Source organism: Panthera leo, chromosome A3, assembly GCF_018350215.1.
Source record: "Panthera leo isolate Ple1 chromosome A3, P.leo_Ple1_pat1.1, whole genome shotgun sequence".
NCBI classification, from domain to species: Eukaryota; Metazoa; Chordata; class Mammalia; order Carnivora; family Felidae; genus Panthera; species Panthera leo.
This window is the reverse complement of record NC_056681.1, coordinates 92,404,524-92,424,403: the sequence shown is the minus strand read 5'-3', so window position 1 is coordinate 92,424,403 and position 19,880 is coordinate 92,404,524. Positions and strand designations below refer to the sequence as shown.

At 38.2% G+C, this 19,880-nt stretch overlaps 1 protein-coding gene across 1 annotated transcript in view; it reads left to right on the top strand.

Moving 5' to 3' along the window:
• Nucleotides 1-15,819, top strand: part of LRRTM4 (leucine rich repeat transmembrane neuronal 4) — a 705,057-nt gene extending 689,238 nt beyond the window's left edge. The window contains exon 3 of the mRNA XM_042930238.1: nt 15,587-15,819. Within this exon, the coding sequence (XP_042786172.1) occupies nt 15,587-15,808 (222 nt within the window). The 3' untranslated portion in view covers nt 15,809-15,819. The remainder of the gene's footprint in view (nt 1-15,586) is intronic.
• The last annotated feature ends 4,061 nt before the right edge of the window (nt 15,820-19,880 follow it).

Below are 19,880 nucleotides of genomic sequence, written 5' to 3'. Positions count from 1 at the left end.
TAACAGTGCCCCACTGCAAGACCATTGATGAGGTCAGAGATGCAAGAGTGCTGCTCTTCCACAGAAAAAAGAAGGGCTTCTTTACAAGTATATGTCACCTTTAGTACTCAGTGCGTTACAAAGTCCTTCATGCACATTTTTTTTTTTTTTTTTTAACATTTATTTATTTTTGAGACAGAGAGAGACAGAGCATGAATGGGGGAGGGTCAGAGAGAGGGAGACACAGAATCCGAAACAGGCTCCAGGCTCTGAGCTTTCAGCACAGAGCCCGACGCGGGGCTCGAACTCACGGACCGCGAGATCATGACCTGAGCCAAAGTCGGCCGCTTAACCGACTGAGCCACCCAGGTGCCCCCCTTCATGCACATTTTGATCAACTGCTGATCAGAAGCAATGGACAGGAAGGGAATGTTGTTTCATTATCTTTTATTCTCCCTAGTCTTCCTGGTACCAATCTGCACAAATTCTCCCTCTACCACAAGTCACATGACATAAACACCCTACCCATCAAGGAGATATAGGTGGGAAAGTATATTGTCTACACACACTGGTAGCTTGTTGACTTTAGGTTAATCCCAATGAAGTAAACTACAACTGTTTAAAAATCTTTTCTAAGTTCATTTATTTATTTTGAGAGAGAGAGATAAAGAGAGAGTGAGCATGTGCACGCGTGACTGGGGGAGAGGCAGAGAGAGTGGGGAAGATAGAGAATCCCAAGCAGGGTCCATGCTGTCAGTGCAGAGCCCATCATAGGGCTGGATCTCATGACCATGAAATCACGACCTGAGCCGAAATCAAGAGTTGGCCACTCAACTGACTGAGCCACCCATGCGCACCAAACTACAACTTTTTAAAATGCTATATAATTTATTATTCTCACTGAGTGATCATCTCTCAGTTAGTCTGAATCAGTGCGGTTTTACTACATGTTTAGCTAAAATGATAATGTTGCTTTTCCATGTTTTCTCGTAGTTAAATAGAAATTACCTACCATCCTAGAAAATAGTACTTTGGGTTGCCATATAGAATCCACATAAAGTTAAATCTATCCAAGAATACTATGAGCTCTTTTTCTATCAAACTCTCAATGCTTGACTCAGTTCCAAGAAACTGAGTTCCAGGACTTCTCTGAGGGTCTAAGTTCATGATGAAATCATAAACTTATTTTTAATAACTTATAATAGTATGGTATAAATAAATTTATTTATGATAAATGTGTGGTATTATTTAACAATAAGCCAGAAAACCACTATTCAGTGGCACTCTAAAAATTAGTTATACCTTGAGCTTCTTAGTAAGATTCAATGAGCATGAGCTGTCTTGATAAAAGACTGTGGTCTATCTGCATTAAGATACAGTTCAGAACTAAAAACTTCTAAACTAAACTGTTAAGAGCAGTGGGAAATTCTGAATCTGGGCTAAATACTCTGGGGTCAATCACCCAAAGGTCAGGATCTAGGAGGAACACATAGAACTAGAACACAGTATACAGGTTAGAAGTGGCCTGCTTGGATTGTCAGATGTCAAAGGTACCTGAATCACAATAAAGCTACATGCATTCATTGAGGTGGTTTGGTAGGAAAAAGGGAAAATACATTTGGGTCAGGAAAGAAAAGTAGAATATTATAGAAATGGTGTGTAGTGGGACTAGATAGCAAAAAAAAAAAATAATCAAGTGCAACATGATGGATTTACCCAACTCCTTTGGAGTATATCAAAAAATTCAGCTACTCAGTTTAGCTTCGTTCTTAAAAAGGGACCCATAGAGGTAGTCTGCAAAATTAATACTCTGTAGTGCTAGGGAACTATAGGCATATGGCCATGGTGGTTGACGGGGGAGCATGATACTATGGGGCAAGTAAGATCTTTGGGTGAGCAGCAGCTGGAGTTGGGGGTGATGGGTGGAGAGTGGGAGAACAGCTCTGTGGTTGCGCACATACCTTCTATGATTTATTACCAAAGATGGTGAATTTCATCAATTATATGTCAACTCTTACTACTTCCAGTGGCAGAAAACACCCTTTTTATAGTCCCCTCTGCATATGAGTATCAGGTTGCTCTAAAGCAAAGATGAATTTAATGATCTTTCCCTAAGTTTCTCCTAGTCATTATTGCTTACTTGCTAACACTTTGGGGTTTTAATTCTTTTTCTTTTCTTTTAAATTTATCGCTTGATGGAAATAATTGGGAGGTTTGAATATTTTTCAACAGTGGGAGTCTTTATTAGCTTTTAAGTAGATAAAAATATCCTTTCTTCCCCATAGTGCAAAGTGGAATGGGCTATTACTACCATCCCAGTAAATTAAATTACTTAAAAAAAAATAAAAGAAATAGATTGTGAAAATGTTTAGCCAAAGGAGTTCTCCAGCTGACTGAACATTTATGGGCACTTTGCCATCAAGGCAAGGTAAATTCACCTACAAGTAGCTATTTAAAAAACATGTGTATAATGTAGTTGTTAAACTTACCCAACTGAATTACACCTAACTTTAGACAAAAGAGTAGAAATATACATAACCAAATCGATAATAACTAAAAGCCGGGCAGAACAATCACCTACAAGAATAGGAATAGGGCCAAGTGAAGAAACACAAATTGGTGAGACAGAATAATTAGCAGTAATGAATTGAACTTAAGAAAAAGGAAAATTTAATTGGAGAGTAAGAAGCACACACATGTGCACCATGTTTGGTGACTTCAGATTGGGAAGTAATCTGCTTTGTTTTGAGCCAGGGAGTCTTCAGGCAGGTGTGGGGAATTAGGTAAATCACAATGTGTACTCCCTGCTGGGCCTACATCTTTAAAGGAAAGCCATCTAAATTTAACAAGAAGTAGTGTTTTCAACCTTGGTTGCACATTTGAGCGGGTACTTTTTAAAAAATAGAGTGGCCTGGGCCATACCCCAGAAACTCTGATTTGATTGATCTGGGATAGGGACCAGACTTAAGTATTTTTAAAATCACTGCAAAGGGTGTCAAAGTTGCATCCAGGTCTGACAACCATGGTTTAAGGGCAGTCTGTATGGTTGATGAAATCCTAAATGGCTAGTGAAAAGGAAGGTGAGGATCTCCATTTTCTTCACTTTTATTAAAGGTGGCAAGGGTCAATTGTTTTCTCAGCAGCCACTGAGAAAGCTGCTGTCTCAATGTCCTGCCCCAGAGCTATGGTCAGTCTTACCTGCTTATCACAACTTAGGGATGCTTCATCTGTAAGAAACTAAGGCAACAGTCTCCTCTCAGTGTTGAGCTGAGAGGTGAAAATAATGGAGGAAGAGATTGAGGATGTGGAATCCATTCCCTACAAGGGCAAATTGTAGGTGAGTTGGATAGACTATTAATATTTTTAAAAGACTAACCTGGGCAGTGGGCTCTCAATGGCACAAGGAAGCCATGTGCCGTGGCAACAGTAGCAGAATTGGGTTGACCATATTTAGAAGCCACATGTGGCACGAGACTTTCTATTGGTGACTTCATAAGCATCCATTCTTTGGATTAGAAAACACCTGATAAGCATCTCACTTCCTCTTCTGTCCTCCTTATCATTTTGCATATACCTCTACTATTACATTGTACCATAAATGATGTCACATTGTAAAAACCTGCTCACATTTGTCTTCCATATTAGGTTATAGGTTCCTTAAGGTCATGGACGCCTTTAGTCATTCTGTTACCTATAGCTCTCAGTACAGTGCTGGGCATGCCGATATTTGTATATAGAAAGTGTTTGTGCCCCATCCTAGGTCCCTGTTTAAATTTAAAGCAGAGAATTGGGTGAGAGGCAATGGAAAAAGACAAAGGAAAGGAAGTTCACAGTTTTGGAGGCAAATGTCTTCCACATAAAACCCAATTCCCTCACAAATACCTCTCATAAATTCATACATTGTTTTAGCACACATTTGTTGAAATATTCTAGGAAGGCAATACCAAATCAGTCTGAAACATTCTGTGACAGCATGGAGCTCATACTGGGAGAAAACAGACAGTAAAGGAGCAAAGATACACATGATCACAGATACTTAACATTTTGATAAATGCTGCGAAGAAAAAAACCAGGGAACTGAAATAGGGAATGGCTTACGTGTGTGAGTAGTGATGGAGCGGCAAGTTAGGGCAGTTTGGGAAGGCCCCTCTAGAAACGTGACATTTAAGCCAGGACTCAAAGGATCAGCATCATCCTACTGAAAAGATTTGGAATAAGAATATCCCAGACAAAAGGAATGGCAAGTACAAAGGCCCAGATATGGGAAAAGGCTTGTTGAGACTGGGAAAGAGAAAGGCTTTTCAACTTCTCCACAAAACAAAACCTGTTTATGGTTAGATGACCCGTGAACTTAACCTCTTTTACAAAAGCAGGAAAGTTCCCTTGGGCCTTGCAGTTATATAAGCTGTCATATACCCAGGGGCAGGTTCACGGGCCTGAGTGTTGCTTAAGATCTTCACTGAAAGGTCATTGGGCGTTTATTCTGCCAGACTGTGTTTGATCTACATGACCTGAATGGTGACTTCAGAACTCCCACCTGGAGGTTCAAGTCTGACTTCTAAGTACCAAGGTTGTGTGGGTCCAGCTCTTTGTCTGGGATCCACTGAGAGCTTTATTCCAGCGTGGAAGACCTGGATCTTCACAAGAAAACCTGCAGTGTCCACCAGCTGGGAGTGCTTTTCTCCCTCTCTTCACTGATTTGGATTATGCAGCTTCACCTACAGGGAATTAGAATTACATTCGTCTTACTCTATCAGTTCTGAGGAGGCTCTTTGAGGACGGACCTTTATTTTCTTCTTCATACACCCAGCACCTACCACAATGCCTAGCTTAGTAAATGAGGCCCAAGCTAAATGGCTTCTATTGCTTTTAATGGTTGAAAATATCCAAAGAAGATAGTTTCTGTCACCTGAAAATTACATGAAATTCAAATTTCAGTGTTCATAAATCAATTATTATTGAAATGGAGCCACGCTCACTTGTTTACATTTTGTCTCAGCCTACTATCATGTTACGATGGTAGTCGTTTACTGGTTGTGACAGAGATTGCATGGGTCGCAAGCCTAAAATATTTACTATTGGCCCTTCCCAGAAAAAGTTAGCTAACTCCAGTGATAAATATTTGCTATGTGAATGAATGGATACATAAATAAGTGCACTATTATGGCAAATTCACTTTATATAATTACCCCTTAATAGTATATACTCAGTGGCAGAGATCCAGGCAGCAACCTAGAGCTTAACACGTTTTATTAAAAAATATGAGACCAATATTATTTATGCCTCACTCTGCCATTCTGTTCTAAAATATATTCAATCAGAATAAAAACTTTAATTGCATTTTCTAAATGGACCTCTCCTATATTTGTAATTAAATATACATTGCCATGCCTCTTTTCATTAGGATCAGTCAGTCCCCCAAGAAGTTCTATTTAAACTCTATTAGAATCAGGTTACTCATCCTATCAAGGTGTACGTCCTTCTGGGGTTTTCTTCCGTCTGTAATTGTCATTTGGCTCTAAACTTTTACCCTGGGATGAAAAGGTAAGTACATGAATGCAAGAAACCCAATCACCTTCCTTATATATGATTTTCATTTCATTTTATTTCTACATTTTAAAAACATTTCTAGCTTTTACTGAATACCCACTGCACTATTGAATTGCATGCTTTGGGAGGATCACAAAGGGAATATATCTTCAAAAGCCAAACAAATCAGTCACATTTGGATTAGACGAGATACAGGCTCTTGCATAAAACAAATTAAGGACACTATTAAGAATTTAACACAATTTTATACAGAACTACAGAAATTCCTATGGAAACTAGAAATAAGCTACTCAGAACACTGTGGAGAAACTCAAAGTGACCCTGAAAGAAGAAAGGTCTCTCATGCCTGCTGCTTGCACCTTCCCACCATTTCCAAATTCTGAGAAGGGATTGCAAAGTAAATCTTACCCTGAATCTGTTACATGTGCTAATAAGTTTTGTTTTTGTTTTCTTTTGTTCGGGTTTTGTTTTTAAGTTCCCAGCAGTAGTGATTACTGCCTTCTATTTCAGCAACACTTGTCTTCTGTACATCACTGTATATCATCAAAACTTCCATAACTTTTTTCAGAGGAGAAAGATGTGGATTTTGAAATTTCATGGTGTCTATTTTTTATTGCAGTATTTATGTAGATTTCACTTCGATAGGATGTTTGCTTGTAGTGCACTATTAGGGAGTCCTTCCTCTTTCAAATTCGGAGGCCAGAGCAACAGAGGGAAAGCCTTTAGAAGTTAATACTAGCTAATTAATCCAGCTCATTAGCCCAAAACCTCACTGAACACTGAGAGTCCTGCTAATGTAATAAGCTTTCCAGTTAATGGAGTCAAAGCTAACTTCAAAGTACAGCTAGTACCTCATTCATTAAGTTAATCAACTCTCTGGACACCTCACACGCAAGGTGGCCTGGTAGGAGAGCAATAAAGATGTAAGTGGATGTTCTGTTCTGTTATCCCACGACTGACTTAAAAGTTAAAATTTGGACAACCATGAGTGCACAAATAGAACATGTTCCCATCTTTAAATAAGAACAGAACAAGTAAAGCAAATGCCAACATGCAACTTTTGTCAGAACTTAACTTTTAAAAAAAAATTTTTTTATAATGTCTATTCATTTTTCAGAAACACAGAGACAGAGTGCTAGTGGGGTGGGGGGGAGGGGCAGGGTTCTGAAGCAGGCTGCAGACTCTGAGCTGTCAGCACAGAACCCCACACAGGGTTCGAACTCACAGACAGTGAGATCATGACCTGAGCTAAAGTCAGATGCTCAACTGACTGAGCCACCAGGGCACCCAAGAACTTAACTTTAAAATGGTCTTGGGGCACCTGGGTGGCTCAGTTGGTGAAGCGGCAGACTTCGGCTCAGGTCATGATCTCCTGGTTCGTGAGTTTGAGCCCCGCATTGGGCTCTGTGCTGACAGCTCAGAGCCTGGAGCCTGCTTTGGATTCTGTGTCTCCCTCTCTCTCTCTCTGCCCCTCCCCCACTCACGCTCTGTCTCTGTCTCTCAAAAATAAAATAAACATTAAAATGGTCTGAATAGGGGCACCTGGGTGGTTCAGTGAGTTGAGCATCTGACTTTGGCTCAGGTCAGAATCTCAAGGTTAGTGAGTTCAAGCCCTGCATTGGGCTGGCTGCTGTCAGCACAGAGCCTGCTTAGGATCCTCTGTACGTACCCCTCTCGCTCTGCACTTCTCCCGCTCACGTGCTCTCTCTCAAAAATAAAAATAAAAACCTTTAAAAAATAATTAAAATGGTCTGAATAGTCCCATCAAGATGAAAAGCCAACATGTACTGTGTTTAGTATTGTGTATTTTGCATGCTAGAGCTACTTGGTAAACACATCAGCCCATAAACAAAACAGAAGTTACCAATTTGCACCAGTATCTTTTGTTTTTCTTTAGAGATTTTCAAAACCAAAGATCAATAAATTTAATAAGTGTTTGTGACAAATATGAGTAGATTATTTTGAGTTTTTTCGTATTTATTACTGATTTAATCTTCAAAATAAAGTGTGGGAAAAAGAAGATTGCTGTTGTTCTTTCCTTCAACAAATAACGTGAATACCTGGTATGCAGCCAAGCAATGTCAGGATGATGAGTTTCAACTAAAATGCACTTTAGGGGCGTCTGGGTGGCTCAGTCTGTTGAGCGTCTGACTTTGGCTCAGGTCATGATCTCGCATGAATTCGTCCCGCATCGGGCTCTGTGCTGACAGCTCAGAGCCTGGAGCCTGCTTGGGATTCTGTCTCCCTCTCCCTCTTCCCCTCCCCTGCTCATGCTCTGTCTCTGTCTCGATCTCTCTCAAAAATAAACATTAAAATTTTTTTTAATAAAATAAAATGCATTTTAAATTGTTTCCAGTTTCATTCATTTTTAGTAAATCTTGACTTTTTCCACTAATCACTGTGATTTATTGTCTTCTGTTAAATTCTTGAATCTTATTTCTTGAGATTCTTCTTTATTATTGTTACTGCTTAGGGAGTAAAGTCTTTGTGTGTGTATACAGTGTTAGGATGTCAGAGATTGCATGGGCCTCTTTTTTAAAGAGATAGGCTTTGTGGGGCACTGGGTGGCTAAATCGCTTAAGCTTCCAACTTCAGCTTAGGTCATGATCTCACAGTTCCTGGGTTTGACCCCTGCGAGGGGCTCTGTGCTGACATCTCAGAGCTTGGAACCTGCTTCAGATTCTGGGTCTCCCTCTCTCTCTGTGCCCTTCCCCTGCTCACACTCTGTCTCTGTCTCTCTCAAGAATAAATAAACATTTAAAAAGAAGAAGAAGAAGAAGAACTCACCATTTCCTTAAATAGGAGGTGAGTTTTCTGGTATAGTTATACTCTGGCTTTACTCAGTGTTACACAATATGAATCCTGAAAGTAAGGCTTATTCTGCTTTTTCTCAACCTCTGATGTTATCCTGATTTTTCTCATGACCGGGAATTGCCCCAACCCTGCCTTTTCTTCCTACCTCACTGGTCTTAGATACTCAAAGCTGCTGACTGTTTTATAGTCCTGCAAATGGCCTTTCCCTAATCTCAAGCAGCTTTTCCTCTGGTTGCATTTTATTACATGCTAGTAAATTTTTCTTTTAATTTATTCTCCTCTATACTGTATGTTACAGGAACTTCTAAGAGTTTTTGATTTGGTGATGGAAAAACAAATGAACAAACATCTATTAAATAAAATCTTTGTTCATTTGAGTGCTAACTTGGAAAGATAGTACTCAGGACTCAAATTTCCATCTTGACCTTTGGGTTCAAGGTACTTTTTCAAAACTGTGCTTTAAAATAAGCCGTATAGCAAATGTTTTAGAAATAATGTCAAGTGATATTGAAAGTTTTACTGTTCGATGAAAAGAAACTAATACTTAGATAATTGTGTTTTCTAATTAAGAAGCGAGCCTGCATTTAAAAACAATGAACAAGAATGTTTCATTGTCGAATGGATTAAATAATGTTAATTTGATGAGTTGATTTCGATTCATTTCTTACCTTGTGTCCCTTTTTTATATTACAAATGCCTTCAGATATTCGAAACCTAAAGAGGCAAAATTTATGAAAGGACAATTGTTATTTTAATTCTTTCAATTGAGAAGTGAAGGATGAAAGCAGGTTTGTAGGAATTGTCAGTGTCGTAGTTCAGTCCAATGTCTCATATGCTTTTTGGAAGGAAGGGCAGTAGCTGAGCAATTCTGCTCCTCTGGGGCCAGCTGGAGTGCAGGGGGGCGGGGGGGTTGCTCCTGGACTCATGTGCCTGATGAACTTCTGTGGGCCCTAAGGGACGCTGGCTGGTCTAAGATGCCTCCATGGCTCCAGAGGGCCTTCCACTCTCCAGTGGTCTAGACTGGGCTTGTTCACGTGGCGGTGGCTAACCTGGCCAGGATCCTAGGAACCTTGGGACCCAAGCAGCACTTCTGCTGCTGTGTACTACTGGGCAAAGAAAATCACAAGACCAGCCACTATTTATTCTACATTTTGATGAGGGGAGCTAGAAAGAACTGTGGTCATTCGTGTGATCTACTATGGCTGGAACATGCAAAATTTTGAAGCTGTCGCCCTGTGCTCAGTCAGATGACGGAAGCTGTTGGGCAATCAAGATGTGAAGATAACTTGTAGAGATTCTCAAGTTATCAAGACCCTGGTGACATTCGAGTTCCTAGTGTCAATTGTTTTTGAGACCCAGTGGTACTTGCTCTTTTTAGCTGTAAAATCCTTTCTTGTGTCTATGAGTCCATTAAATCTCCCTTTTACCCAATGTACTTAAAGGAGCTGAGGTTCTGTCAGCTTTGATCAAAATTCCTGAAAAGAAAAACAAAAACAAAAACAAAAAACAACCTCTAGCCAAATTTGTTTACATTTTCTTAGGCCCTGTCCATTCCTGTCACAGGCTAACATAGTGAGTAGAATAAAGGCTGAATTATATGCTCATTTAGCTATTTCCCTTCATTTTTAATCTATTTTATTTCCAATAAACCAAATGTCCATCTCCATTAAGCAATTCAACTACATTGAATTCCTCATCTGGATTTGTAGGATGGTACTTTTTAAATGGTCTGAGTAGTCAGACACTACCCTTTAATTCCAAAAATTAGAGACCAAATGTCATTTAGGAAATTGAAAATCAACTTTTTATGACTTCAATTGAAAGAACTCATACTGAAATGTGAACAATGTTCATGAAAAGTTAATAAATAAGACTAATGGTAGTGCACGGTAATTTTAAAATGATCAGACTATTAAACTACTTATAACTAATGCTAATACCTTTGAGAAAAGAGGGTAACGATATTGGAATTTCATGCTTATAACAAAACTGAACTTCAAAAGCCTTTCATGATCACATATATCAAGAGCCCATTTCACATTACTCTCACATTAACTACACAGACACATTCATTTCTCATTTTAAATATAATTATTATGGATGTAAAATTATGGGATCTGAATCAATTTGTAGACTCTTGAAACTCTGCATATCCCGCTATACTTTTGCCCTTCCTCCCAAGGTTTAAACACATTCTCTTTTCTTCACTTTCCTCTTTGAATCACTGGCTCTGTGAGCCACCATAATTGAGAGGGGTGTGTCCTTTTCCACTCTCTCCAGCACGGTAGAAAAAACACATATTCTAGGCAAAGGGTAAATGATATTTTCAGAAAACCAGGACATCCACTAAGGTATCTAAGCTTCTGAGTGCACAAAGTAGGGCTGAGAGCCTCTGTTAATGAACCACTCTGTGACCCCTCAAGACCTTGCATCTCTCGAATGGAAACTGTAAGACAAAAGACAGGGAACATTTCCAGGAAAGACACTGTCAGTGTTGAGTTAAACTACGGCAGATATGTCTTGCCAGTGTATTCCTGCTTTCTTGAGAATCAGTGAATACTTTCAGAGTTATCTGAAATTTATAGAGGTGAATGAGATGTCATTATTATCCCCATTTTCAGGGGATTTGCAGGAAACTCGGCAGGATTAAAGTGACTTATAATTAGTGACTATAATGATTTTCCCCTTTGTAACCTACCTCAGATTTAGTTATGAAATATGCCTCTATAGAAGTTTATGTGCCTCTATAAAAGTTTAAATCCAATTTGAGTTAAAGTGTTCACATTCTTGAGAGAAGCAAATGACAGAATTTCAGGATAGTATATTTCCCCGATGAGATTCCTTCGTTCCATGCACCACACCTATTATCTGTAAATAAAGTGCAGTTTCCAAAGCAATCAATGAGCAGTGAAGCATACGAATGAGGCCATCTTTAAGTAGTGCTGTTGTGCTGTGCCACAGAATGAAGTCCGTCAGAGAGCTGATGGAACACAGGGACCGTTTGGAAAAGCTCTAAGAACACATTTACAAAAATATCAAAGACACATTAAGGGGAACTTAAGGATACTTTGTTTTGACTGCTGGAAAGGAAACAATGATACACACAGGGACCCAGGTGGTTAATGTACTGTACATTATTACTATAAAATACAAGACCTCAGTCTCTTAGCTCCTTGAAAACCACAAAATCAGTTGATTACATAGTGCCCTGCAGAATAGATTTTAAGAGTAAATGAGCAAACATCTCAGATATCCTTTCAGAGCTTGCCAATTTACTAGGCTTTTCAATTCTTGCTATTGGGCTGTTGTGCAGGAGGGAGCTTTACAATGTTTTTTGTCCTGCTGGAAGTTCTAAGCCTGTCTCCAAATACAATAGAGAAAATGGCAGGAGCCCTTGTTCATTGAAGTAAAAAGTAAACTGGTCCAATGTAATAGCAAAACAAATTTTCTGAGTTCAGAGATGATGGAATATATGAACCTGATGTTCTGCAGTTAATACAGGTCCCTGGACATTTGAATCAACTTAATTTGAAGGTAAATGCCACTGTGGCTTAGATATGAAGTTGTTTGTTCCCATTTTAGTTCAGCTTTTGGAATTTTACAATGAAAATGGAACACTGTTCACATATAAGTTTTCATTTGTAGATGAACTCAATTTTAGTAGGATCTGTAGGACTCTGTCTCACTTTGCATTTACCGCTCATCCAAGTTATGTTTGTAGTTCAGGAATCTTCTCATGGGTGACTGGAGGAGAACTATCCATGGTACTACGAGATAGTGGACAAAACCAGAACGCATGCTTAATGTTTATTTTGATGCCTTTTAGTAATTTGGCTATTTTGTTGACAATGAGTCATGCATTTCAGTGAAAGTGTGCAACACATATTCTATGACCAGTGAATGTTGCTGTCATTGGAAATCATTTGGTGAATTTTTTGTTTTAGAGTTATACTATTCCACCTGTTAATGATGAAAAAGTAAGAATGAACTATGTAACTCTTAAGAAGGTCTTCATAAAATTCTTTTTGCTGAAATGTCACAATGAAGTGGTTTCATTTCTATGCTTTTTCAGAGTTTTGGTGACCCATGACACTAATCGCAGATATCTCCACCTATCTGACACACAGCAAAATCCTATGAGGTGACTTAAAATAGAACTTGGTGACAAACATTTCATGTCTGGACCTGTACTGATTTATAAGGAGAAGTCTATATGAGTAAGAAAAAAAAAACCCACCATAGATTGAGGGCAAACCTAACTTTATATTATAAATACATTTTTCATCTAGTAATTCATCCATGTTGTCCTATAATTTGTTCCTTGTTCTCACTCTCAGCCCAGAAATTAATGTCTAAGTTCTAAAACATTTCTGTGTCAATAAAAATTTTGACCTAGTATGTATTCTTGTTCAGATTTTTTTGAGAACAGCATTGTATATTCCAGGTTATATCAACATCTTGTTTGATGAGAAATTATCTTTCCTTTACTATTTCTTAAGACTTGATGAAAACAGTGTTGACCTTCCATTTAGAAGTCAACGTGTCTCATCCAAAAATAAAGAAATATATATTGGCTTAATTTTCTCACTCGCTCAGAAAAACTGAATTATGTGAGTTAGAAAAAAGAGAATAGTAAAAGAAGCAAGGGAATTTATCTAGCTATTGTGATCACATAACCTGACTATGTGTTTTGAGTATTTTTAGAAGCATCTTTTATTGTGATTCCCAGTTTAACAAATAATCACAGTGTGACTCAGTAAACACACATTTATGAACACACAAATTTGGAACAAAACTTCTATGAAGCAATTTACCCTTATTCATGATATAATCTAATATTTTCTGTTCCAGTTAATTCAATTTTTAAAATGTTTATCTGGATTCATTAATTTGATTTTATAACTTAGTAATGAGTTGCGATCTGCCATAGAAAACATTACTTTAATCTATATCTTTAAAAATGTGAGAAAGTGACTTTCATCTTAATAAGCATAGAGGTGTTCAAAACAGAATTCTCATACAAACATAATTTATGTCAAAATTTGCTTAACACATTAATGAGGATACTAGGAAGAAAACACAAGACCTAGTTGCATGATCATTTGAGGGATTTATATAATAATAGGAAGAATGGATTGTGAAAATAAGGCTGCCAAGTTAGATAGAACACTGGTTAACTTCCTTCAGAACAATTAACCCATAAGGCCTTTGGGGGTTAACTTCTCTACCAAATTATAACACCTTAATTTCTGTAGTTTAACCTACAGAAAGACTCAGATACAGTCTAGTCTATAGTCTAATCGGGAGACAGACAACATATCAGTTATCTTGACAAAGCATTTACATGAATTGCTAACTAAATACAGAGTTGTTAACTCAGCTCGTGCAAAGGTTAAAAGTGCCATAGTGTAACAGAGGCAACGGCTTTAGAAGTAACTGCCAGCCCTACCACCTGTGGGACCAAGGGGCTAAACGAACATGTTGGAACTGTAAAATTACAAGCTTGGAGGAGGAGCTTTGCAGAGATGCATCTCAGATTTCCTTGGTGCTGGAGATCCTGAGGGGGACATGATGGGATCAAATGCTGGGAAGACTACAAACCGGAATGGCCTGCTCTTGTGGGAAGGTGCTGCTACAACCAATATGAAGGAGTGTTGGTGAGGTAGCTCTCTGGAGCAGGAAGAAGCAGAGAGGAAGCCCACCATGGGGTCAGTTTCCTCCAGCTCCTCTAGTCTTGCCATCTCTCTCCAGTGGGCCCACTGTTAAAGTCTAATAGGGAGCAGCAGGCCAAGCAGCAGTGTAGTTTGCAGAGACCCAGCCTGGCATCATAAAGCCAACTACGGCAAGTGAGTTGGAGCTGGGAGACGATACTTGAAACTGCCACATCTCTTGCCTGAGAGGACAGTGGAGTGTTTGCAATTCTATCACCTGTGGACTTGTTAACCAAGAGTATCAGACTGGATCTAGTGGGTCATAAGAAATGCTTAGTGTGATATCAAGAATTAAGCAACCCTCAGGGTGCCTGCCTGGGTGGCTCAGTCGGTTGAGCGGCCGACTTCGGCTTGGGTCATGATCTCGCGGTCCGTGAGTTCAAGCCCCACGTCGGGCTCTGTGCTGACAGCTCAGAGCCTGGAGCCTGTTTCAGATTCTGTGTCTCCCTCTCTCTCTGCCCCTCCCCTGTTCATGCTCTGTTAAAAAAAAAAAAAAAAAAGAATTAAGCAACCCTCATATTCCTTTCTCTATTTTTCTTTACCAGAAATTTGTGGTTTAATAAAAAGCTGCACAGACTTGAAATTACTAGAATTTTAATATTTTTAGCTTTTCCTATGAAAAGGGATTTCTATAGACAGTTATTCAGGCATTTTATTCCAACATTAGACACATATTTGGCTTGTTAGCTTGAAATCAATAACATTACATATTATGAACACAAGGATGTGCCCACTTTCATGATTCTTCAGTTCCTTGGTCCAGGATTTATAGAATTGTTAGAAATAATCTATAGGAAATTGTGATTATTTTTTAAAAGGTTTAAATAAAACATATATGCCCACAATAAAGATTTTAATTGTATATAAGTATATTTTAAAAGTAAAAACTCTATGTATGTTTATATTTGTATTTATACAAAATGGAACATACTGTACATTCTTTTCACATTGTTTTCTCTTAATATCATATTTTGCCATATTACAATAGACAGACACCCCAGTCTTTGTATACTTGTACTCAAGTGTGTGAACTTACCTAACATATTTTAAAATTCCCTGTTGATGGGAATTTAGGTTGTTTTTAACTGTCTGTATGACAATACATAGAAAGATAATAGGACTGAACATGAAAACATCTTTATGATTTTATATATAGTGTATATATATACATATATATGTATATGCATATGTATGTGTATATATACACACTTTATATAAAAGTATACATAAAAAGTACACACTTTTACATAAAGTATATATACGCACAACTACATAAAAGGTGTATATACAAATTATATATACACACATACATACACTGTACATAAAATCATATGTAAGGCTTATGTATCTGGACAAAACAATATCAAGTTAAATACTAACAATCCTTACTCTGTTTAACGTTTATTAATAGCAGAATCAGGAGCTGATGCCTTAAAAGGGCAAGAAAGAGAACAAAGTACAATGCCATGAATGCCCTCTTCTTATCTTTCCAGAGCACTTTCTTAATCGGACTTTCTCTTCCTCCCACCCAGATCCCCCACCACGTGAAGCCCTTGCCCTATTACAGCTACGACCAGCCTGTGATCGGCTACTGCCAGGCTCACCAGCCGCTCCGCGTCAACAAGGGCTACGAAGCAGTGTCTCCGGAGCAGGACGAAACCCCCAGCCTGGAGCTCGGGCGCGACCACAGCTTCATCGCCACCATCGCCCGGTCGGCGGCGCCGGCCATTTACCTTGAGAGAATAACAAACTAACGCCAAGGCCAACTCCTCGGGAGGGACCTCGGCGGGGCTGGGGGCGGGGAGGGAAGGCTTCATCTTAAAGGAGAATGGGTGTCCAAAATCGAGCAAGCAAGCCGGCTCATCCTTTCTGTTCAGCCAGGACACACAGGAAAGGAAAAAAGAACTGCTTAAAGAGGGCAGCGGATGCACCTGCAGCAAAACCAGGAGAACACTACAGAACTTTCTTTGCGTCGAAACAAAACAAAACTTCTCCTGGATGTAAATAGTCCAAGTGTCGAGTTCTTATAAAAATAGATTTCACCCTAGCTACATATAGGATTGTTTGTATATTTGCTTTTTCTACACTGCATGGTTCCTGGGCTGGAGAACCACAGGGAGGAGGGGGGTGGGGTGGGGGGGAACCTGAGCTGGGTGGGAAGTGGGGTCACAATACACTTTTCCTTGTTAGGTGTGTGTAATTCTTACAGACTTGATTTCAATTGCTTTATTTCATTTTTCCTCTAAAATGCTGTTTGTTCCTGTTTGATTTATTTTCTTTTCTTTTTTTTTTTTTTTCCTGGTCAAGTGAATCTGTTTTCAATCCTAAACATGGGCATTAAAGCTTATGTTGTACCAAAAGAAAATTTGCTTTACGACAGGCCACAAAGAAAGTTGACCACAGAGTTTGACAAAACTACTGGAATGAAAATCCACTAAAATCTGGGCGAATGATCCTTCAAAACACACGAAGTACACAGTATGAGGAGTTTTGATTTGCTTTTTTTTTCTTATTGGCAGTCCTCACTGTGACTTTTCACTGTGTAAGGATTCTGAAAGGGATCTGTACAGACTTCTGGTTGGAAAGACCAGCAGAAATCTTCTCATATGGACTCATTCCTATGAAGAACAATGGCCATGTGGTCAATGAATAAAACTGCCAAGTTGACAAATTTCTGAACACAAGATAATGTATAACATTGCTTTTTAAATTAATTATCAATTAGCTTTTGTGTAGTTTTTATCAATAAAAGAAAACGTTGGAAAAATAAATATATGATTTTGTGGTTGGTATACCACAGCTCACTTAATGTTGAGTGCTTTCTCTCTGTATTGTGAAATCCTTCTAGCCTGTGCCAGTTGGCTACCAAACGCCTTCTGTGTGTTCTATGATTAGGTGGGGAGACCCTACAGAGTGTAGGAACGAAGTATGAGTATATATGCACTAACTAACTCATTTCACAGGGTTTGTTTGTTTGTTTTCTGGAAACATATGATGTAACTCAAAAACTGTATAACAGTATGAGGAAAAAAAGGTAAGTATCCATGGAAGGGTTAGAGGTTATGTGATCCTTTAGGAGAAAAGGAACTGCGTGGAAATTGGTTACAATCTAAAAGAAGCACAATGACCACTCATTTTTTAAACAAAGGTGATAACTCTGCACACATAAGTTAGATGATTTTCACTTGACTTCATTAGTGTTGTGACGCTTTATGTCAGCAATTCTCTGCTTCTCTATGGACATTATCCTGATCTAGCTGGTCATCTGATTTGCTTAGTTCTATTTTTAAAACAAAATGAAATTATAAAATTTTTGTCATCCTTTATTAGGTCATGTTTTGCATTCTGAACAGGTGGACTTCTGAAGAACTAAGTTGGTAGCTGCCATTCATTTAATTACAAATTCTACTGAAATAATAATTAAAGAGCCTTGTGACTATTTCCATAACAAAGTAAACTTGCATAGAGTATTGAGCATGTTTTTTTTCTTCTGAAAGTAATTTTGTTCTACTACCATTTTAAATTATACTTGAAGTTAAATTCTGTCTTAATTGAGAAAAATATTTGCCATACTAAAGAAAATTCAACCAAAGGAAGTTTTTCCACATTGGAACACAGGACTCTTGCTGTCAGATTCTGGTAACTTTCCAGTTCACATTTATAATCTGGATTATATCTGGGTATATGTTTCCTAGCTATTCAAGTAGAATGAATTGACTATGAGTTTAAAAGTTAAAGATCATTATTTGATATTGTGGTTTCTCTTTTAAGAATTATTGAATAGATTGTAGCAGAACATTTTGGATTGTCTGCCCAAATTATAAGGACTCTCTCACCCTCTGTCTAACATCACTCATGTAGCCCATCTACCACCCCACCTCTGTCTTAGATGATTTACTGGAGGTCAGACCTGAAAAATTTTTATCAAAGGAGGCCTAAGTCAACTGTTTTCTGTTCACTGCAGTTTCTTACAAGTCAAAAAGTGTCTTATATCGCTTATGGTCTTCACGTTGTTTAAAACTGTCATATTGGCCAACAGTTGCTTCAAGTTTAACATGAATTAAGGAAGTGAACTGCTAGCGAAACAGGTAGCATTATGAAGATGCTATGCCCTCTGAATGTGAAAACTTTCACTTGTATATGCTAGAAAAAGTTTACACTGTGCATTGGAAATCTTTTGATGATTAAACAAAAACAAAACAAAACAAAAATTTTACTTGAGGAAGCTTGGAAAAGTCACTAGTTGATAATTTCAGGCTTGACAGTATGTGACAGGTCATGTGAGTTTTCAGAGAAAACAACTTATTCAAAAAAAGATAGCAATATTTCTACAGAGGATTTAGGATCAAATATTAGATTATTAATGCTTAAAGCACAAAAGTCAGTCATGTCTGTGTTGAAAACTGTTGTAACCAAGGAGGATACAAGGCTTGTTAGTCACCATTTAGGTTATTGTCAGGGCCCCTTAACCTATGAATGTCACTTTCATCACCATTTCTGGTTTATTCAAGTGCCGTGTTATGTGAACTGCCCCCTTTTTCCCTCAACATTGAAGAGTTTGAATTGTGGCTTTATTAGAAGATGCCATCCAGTGAGTCAAATAGCCCACATGGTATACTCCTTGTGTGCTGGAAAAGAAATATATCACACATTTACAGGTGTTTTGAAATTTTGGTCACTCTGGATCTGGCTATTATTAAGATTTTTCACTGTCTTCTAAAAGTCAGGAATTATTTTGACGCTACTCATTTTTCATGTTGAAAGAGACCTGTCAAAGAAAGTTATGTTTTATTTCAAGACTAGCCTAATTAGTAACTTGATTTTGTACCATAATTTTTATTGAACCTCCAAAAGATTTGCAGGTTGAGGAGTACCATGGAGTATTTGCAGAGCAAGGACATTAAAACTGTGCCTGAAAAGAATTGGGAGTGACACATGCAGATTAGAAGAATCAATATTTGAAAATTTGGTTAACTTTTTTCATAAATATTTTTAGTAATGTTGAGTTTGTTTTCAATTATTGTATCATGCAGCGGGGAAATACCTGAATTCAGAAGCTTGACGGACAGATGTATGAGAGTATCTGTGGCTTAAATTTTCACTGACCTTCCTGCTACACTTTTATCAGTAGATATGGCAGATCTACACTCCAAAGTTATCCACATCATGAAACCGAGAAAGAGGATAAAGTGTAGTATCCCAATTGTAGTATAACTTTACATTTTATGAGCAATCAATACATGCAAATTAAATTTGGGAATTTTGGTTGATAGCTTAACATTACTCAATGTAATGAGAACAGCAAAGAAAAATCATGGAAATGTCCCTAACAAGGAATGTTATTGTTTTAATCTAAGCTTAACTGGTCAAACCACACCTGGAATTTAGTATCAATGTCACATCTTCAAGGGGACATCCACAAGCGTAGCAACCCGAATATGGAAAGTTATGCAATCCACAGCATATGTCTTTGCTTAATGAAGAATTGAAAGCAGGACTATTCATTTAGTAAAGGTAATAAAGCATTACAGATTATCAAACAGTGAGGAGAAGCAAAGAAGCAGCAGATTCACTCTGCTCTACAGGCGTAATGACAGCCACAGTGTGGTTGGTAATCAGTTTTTTAGCTGAGAAATCCAAGGGTCTTGTGGCAATAATGTGCCTAGGTTCTTGTCTCCACCTCTGTACTTTTCTAATTCCTGAAGCCATGTGGATCCTCAGGCAGGCATATTTGCTATACCCCATGTTATAAAACCTTTAAATGCTTTTAATTCAGAAGTTCATAACCAGCCCAAGTTCAGAAATTTGGTTGTCTATCTTTGAATC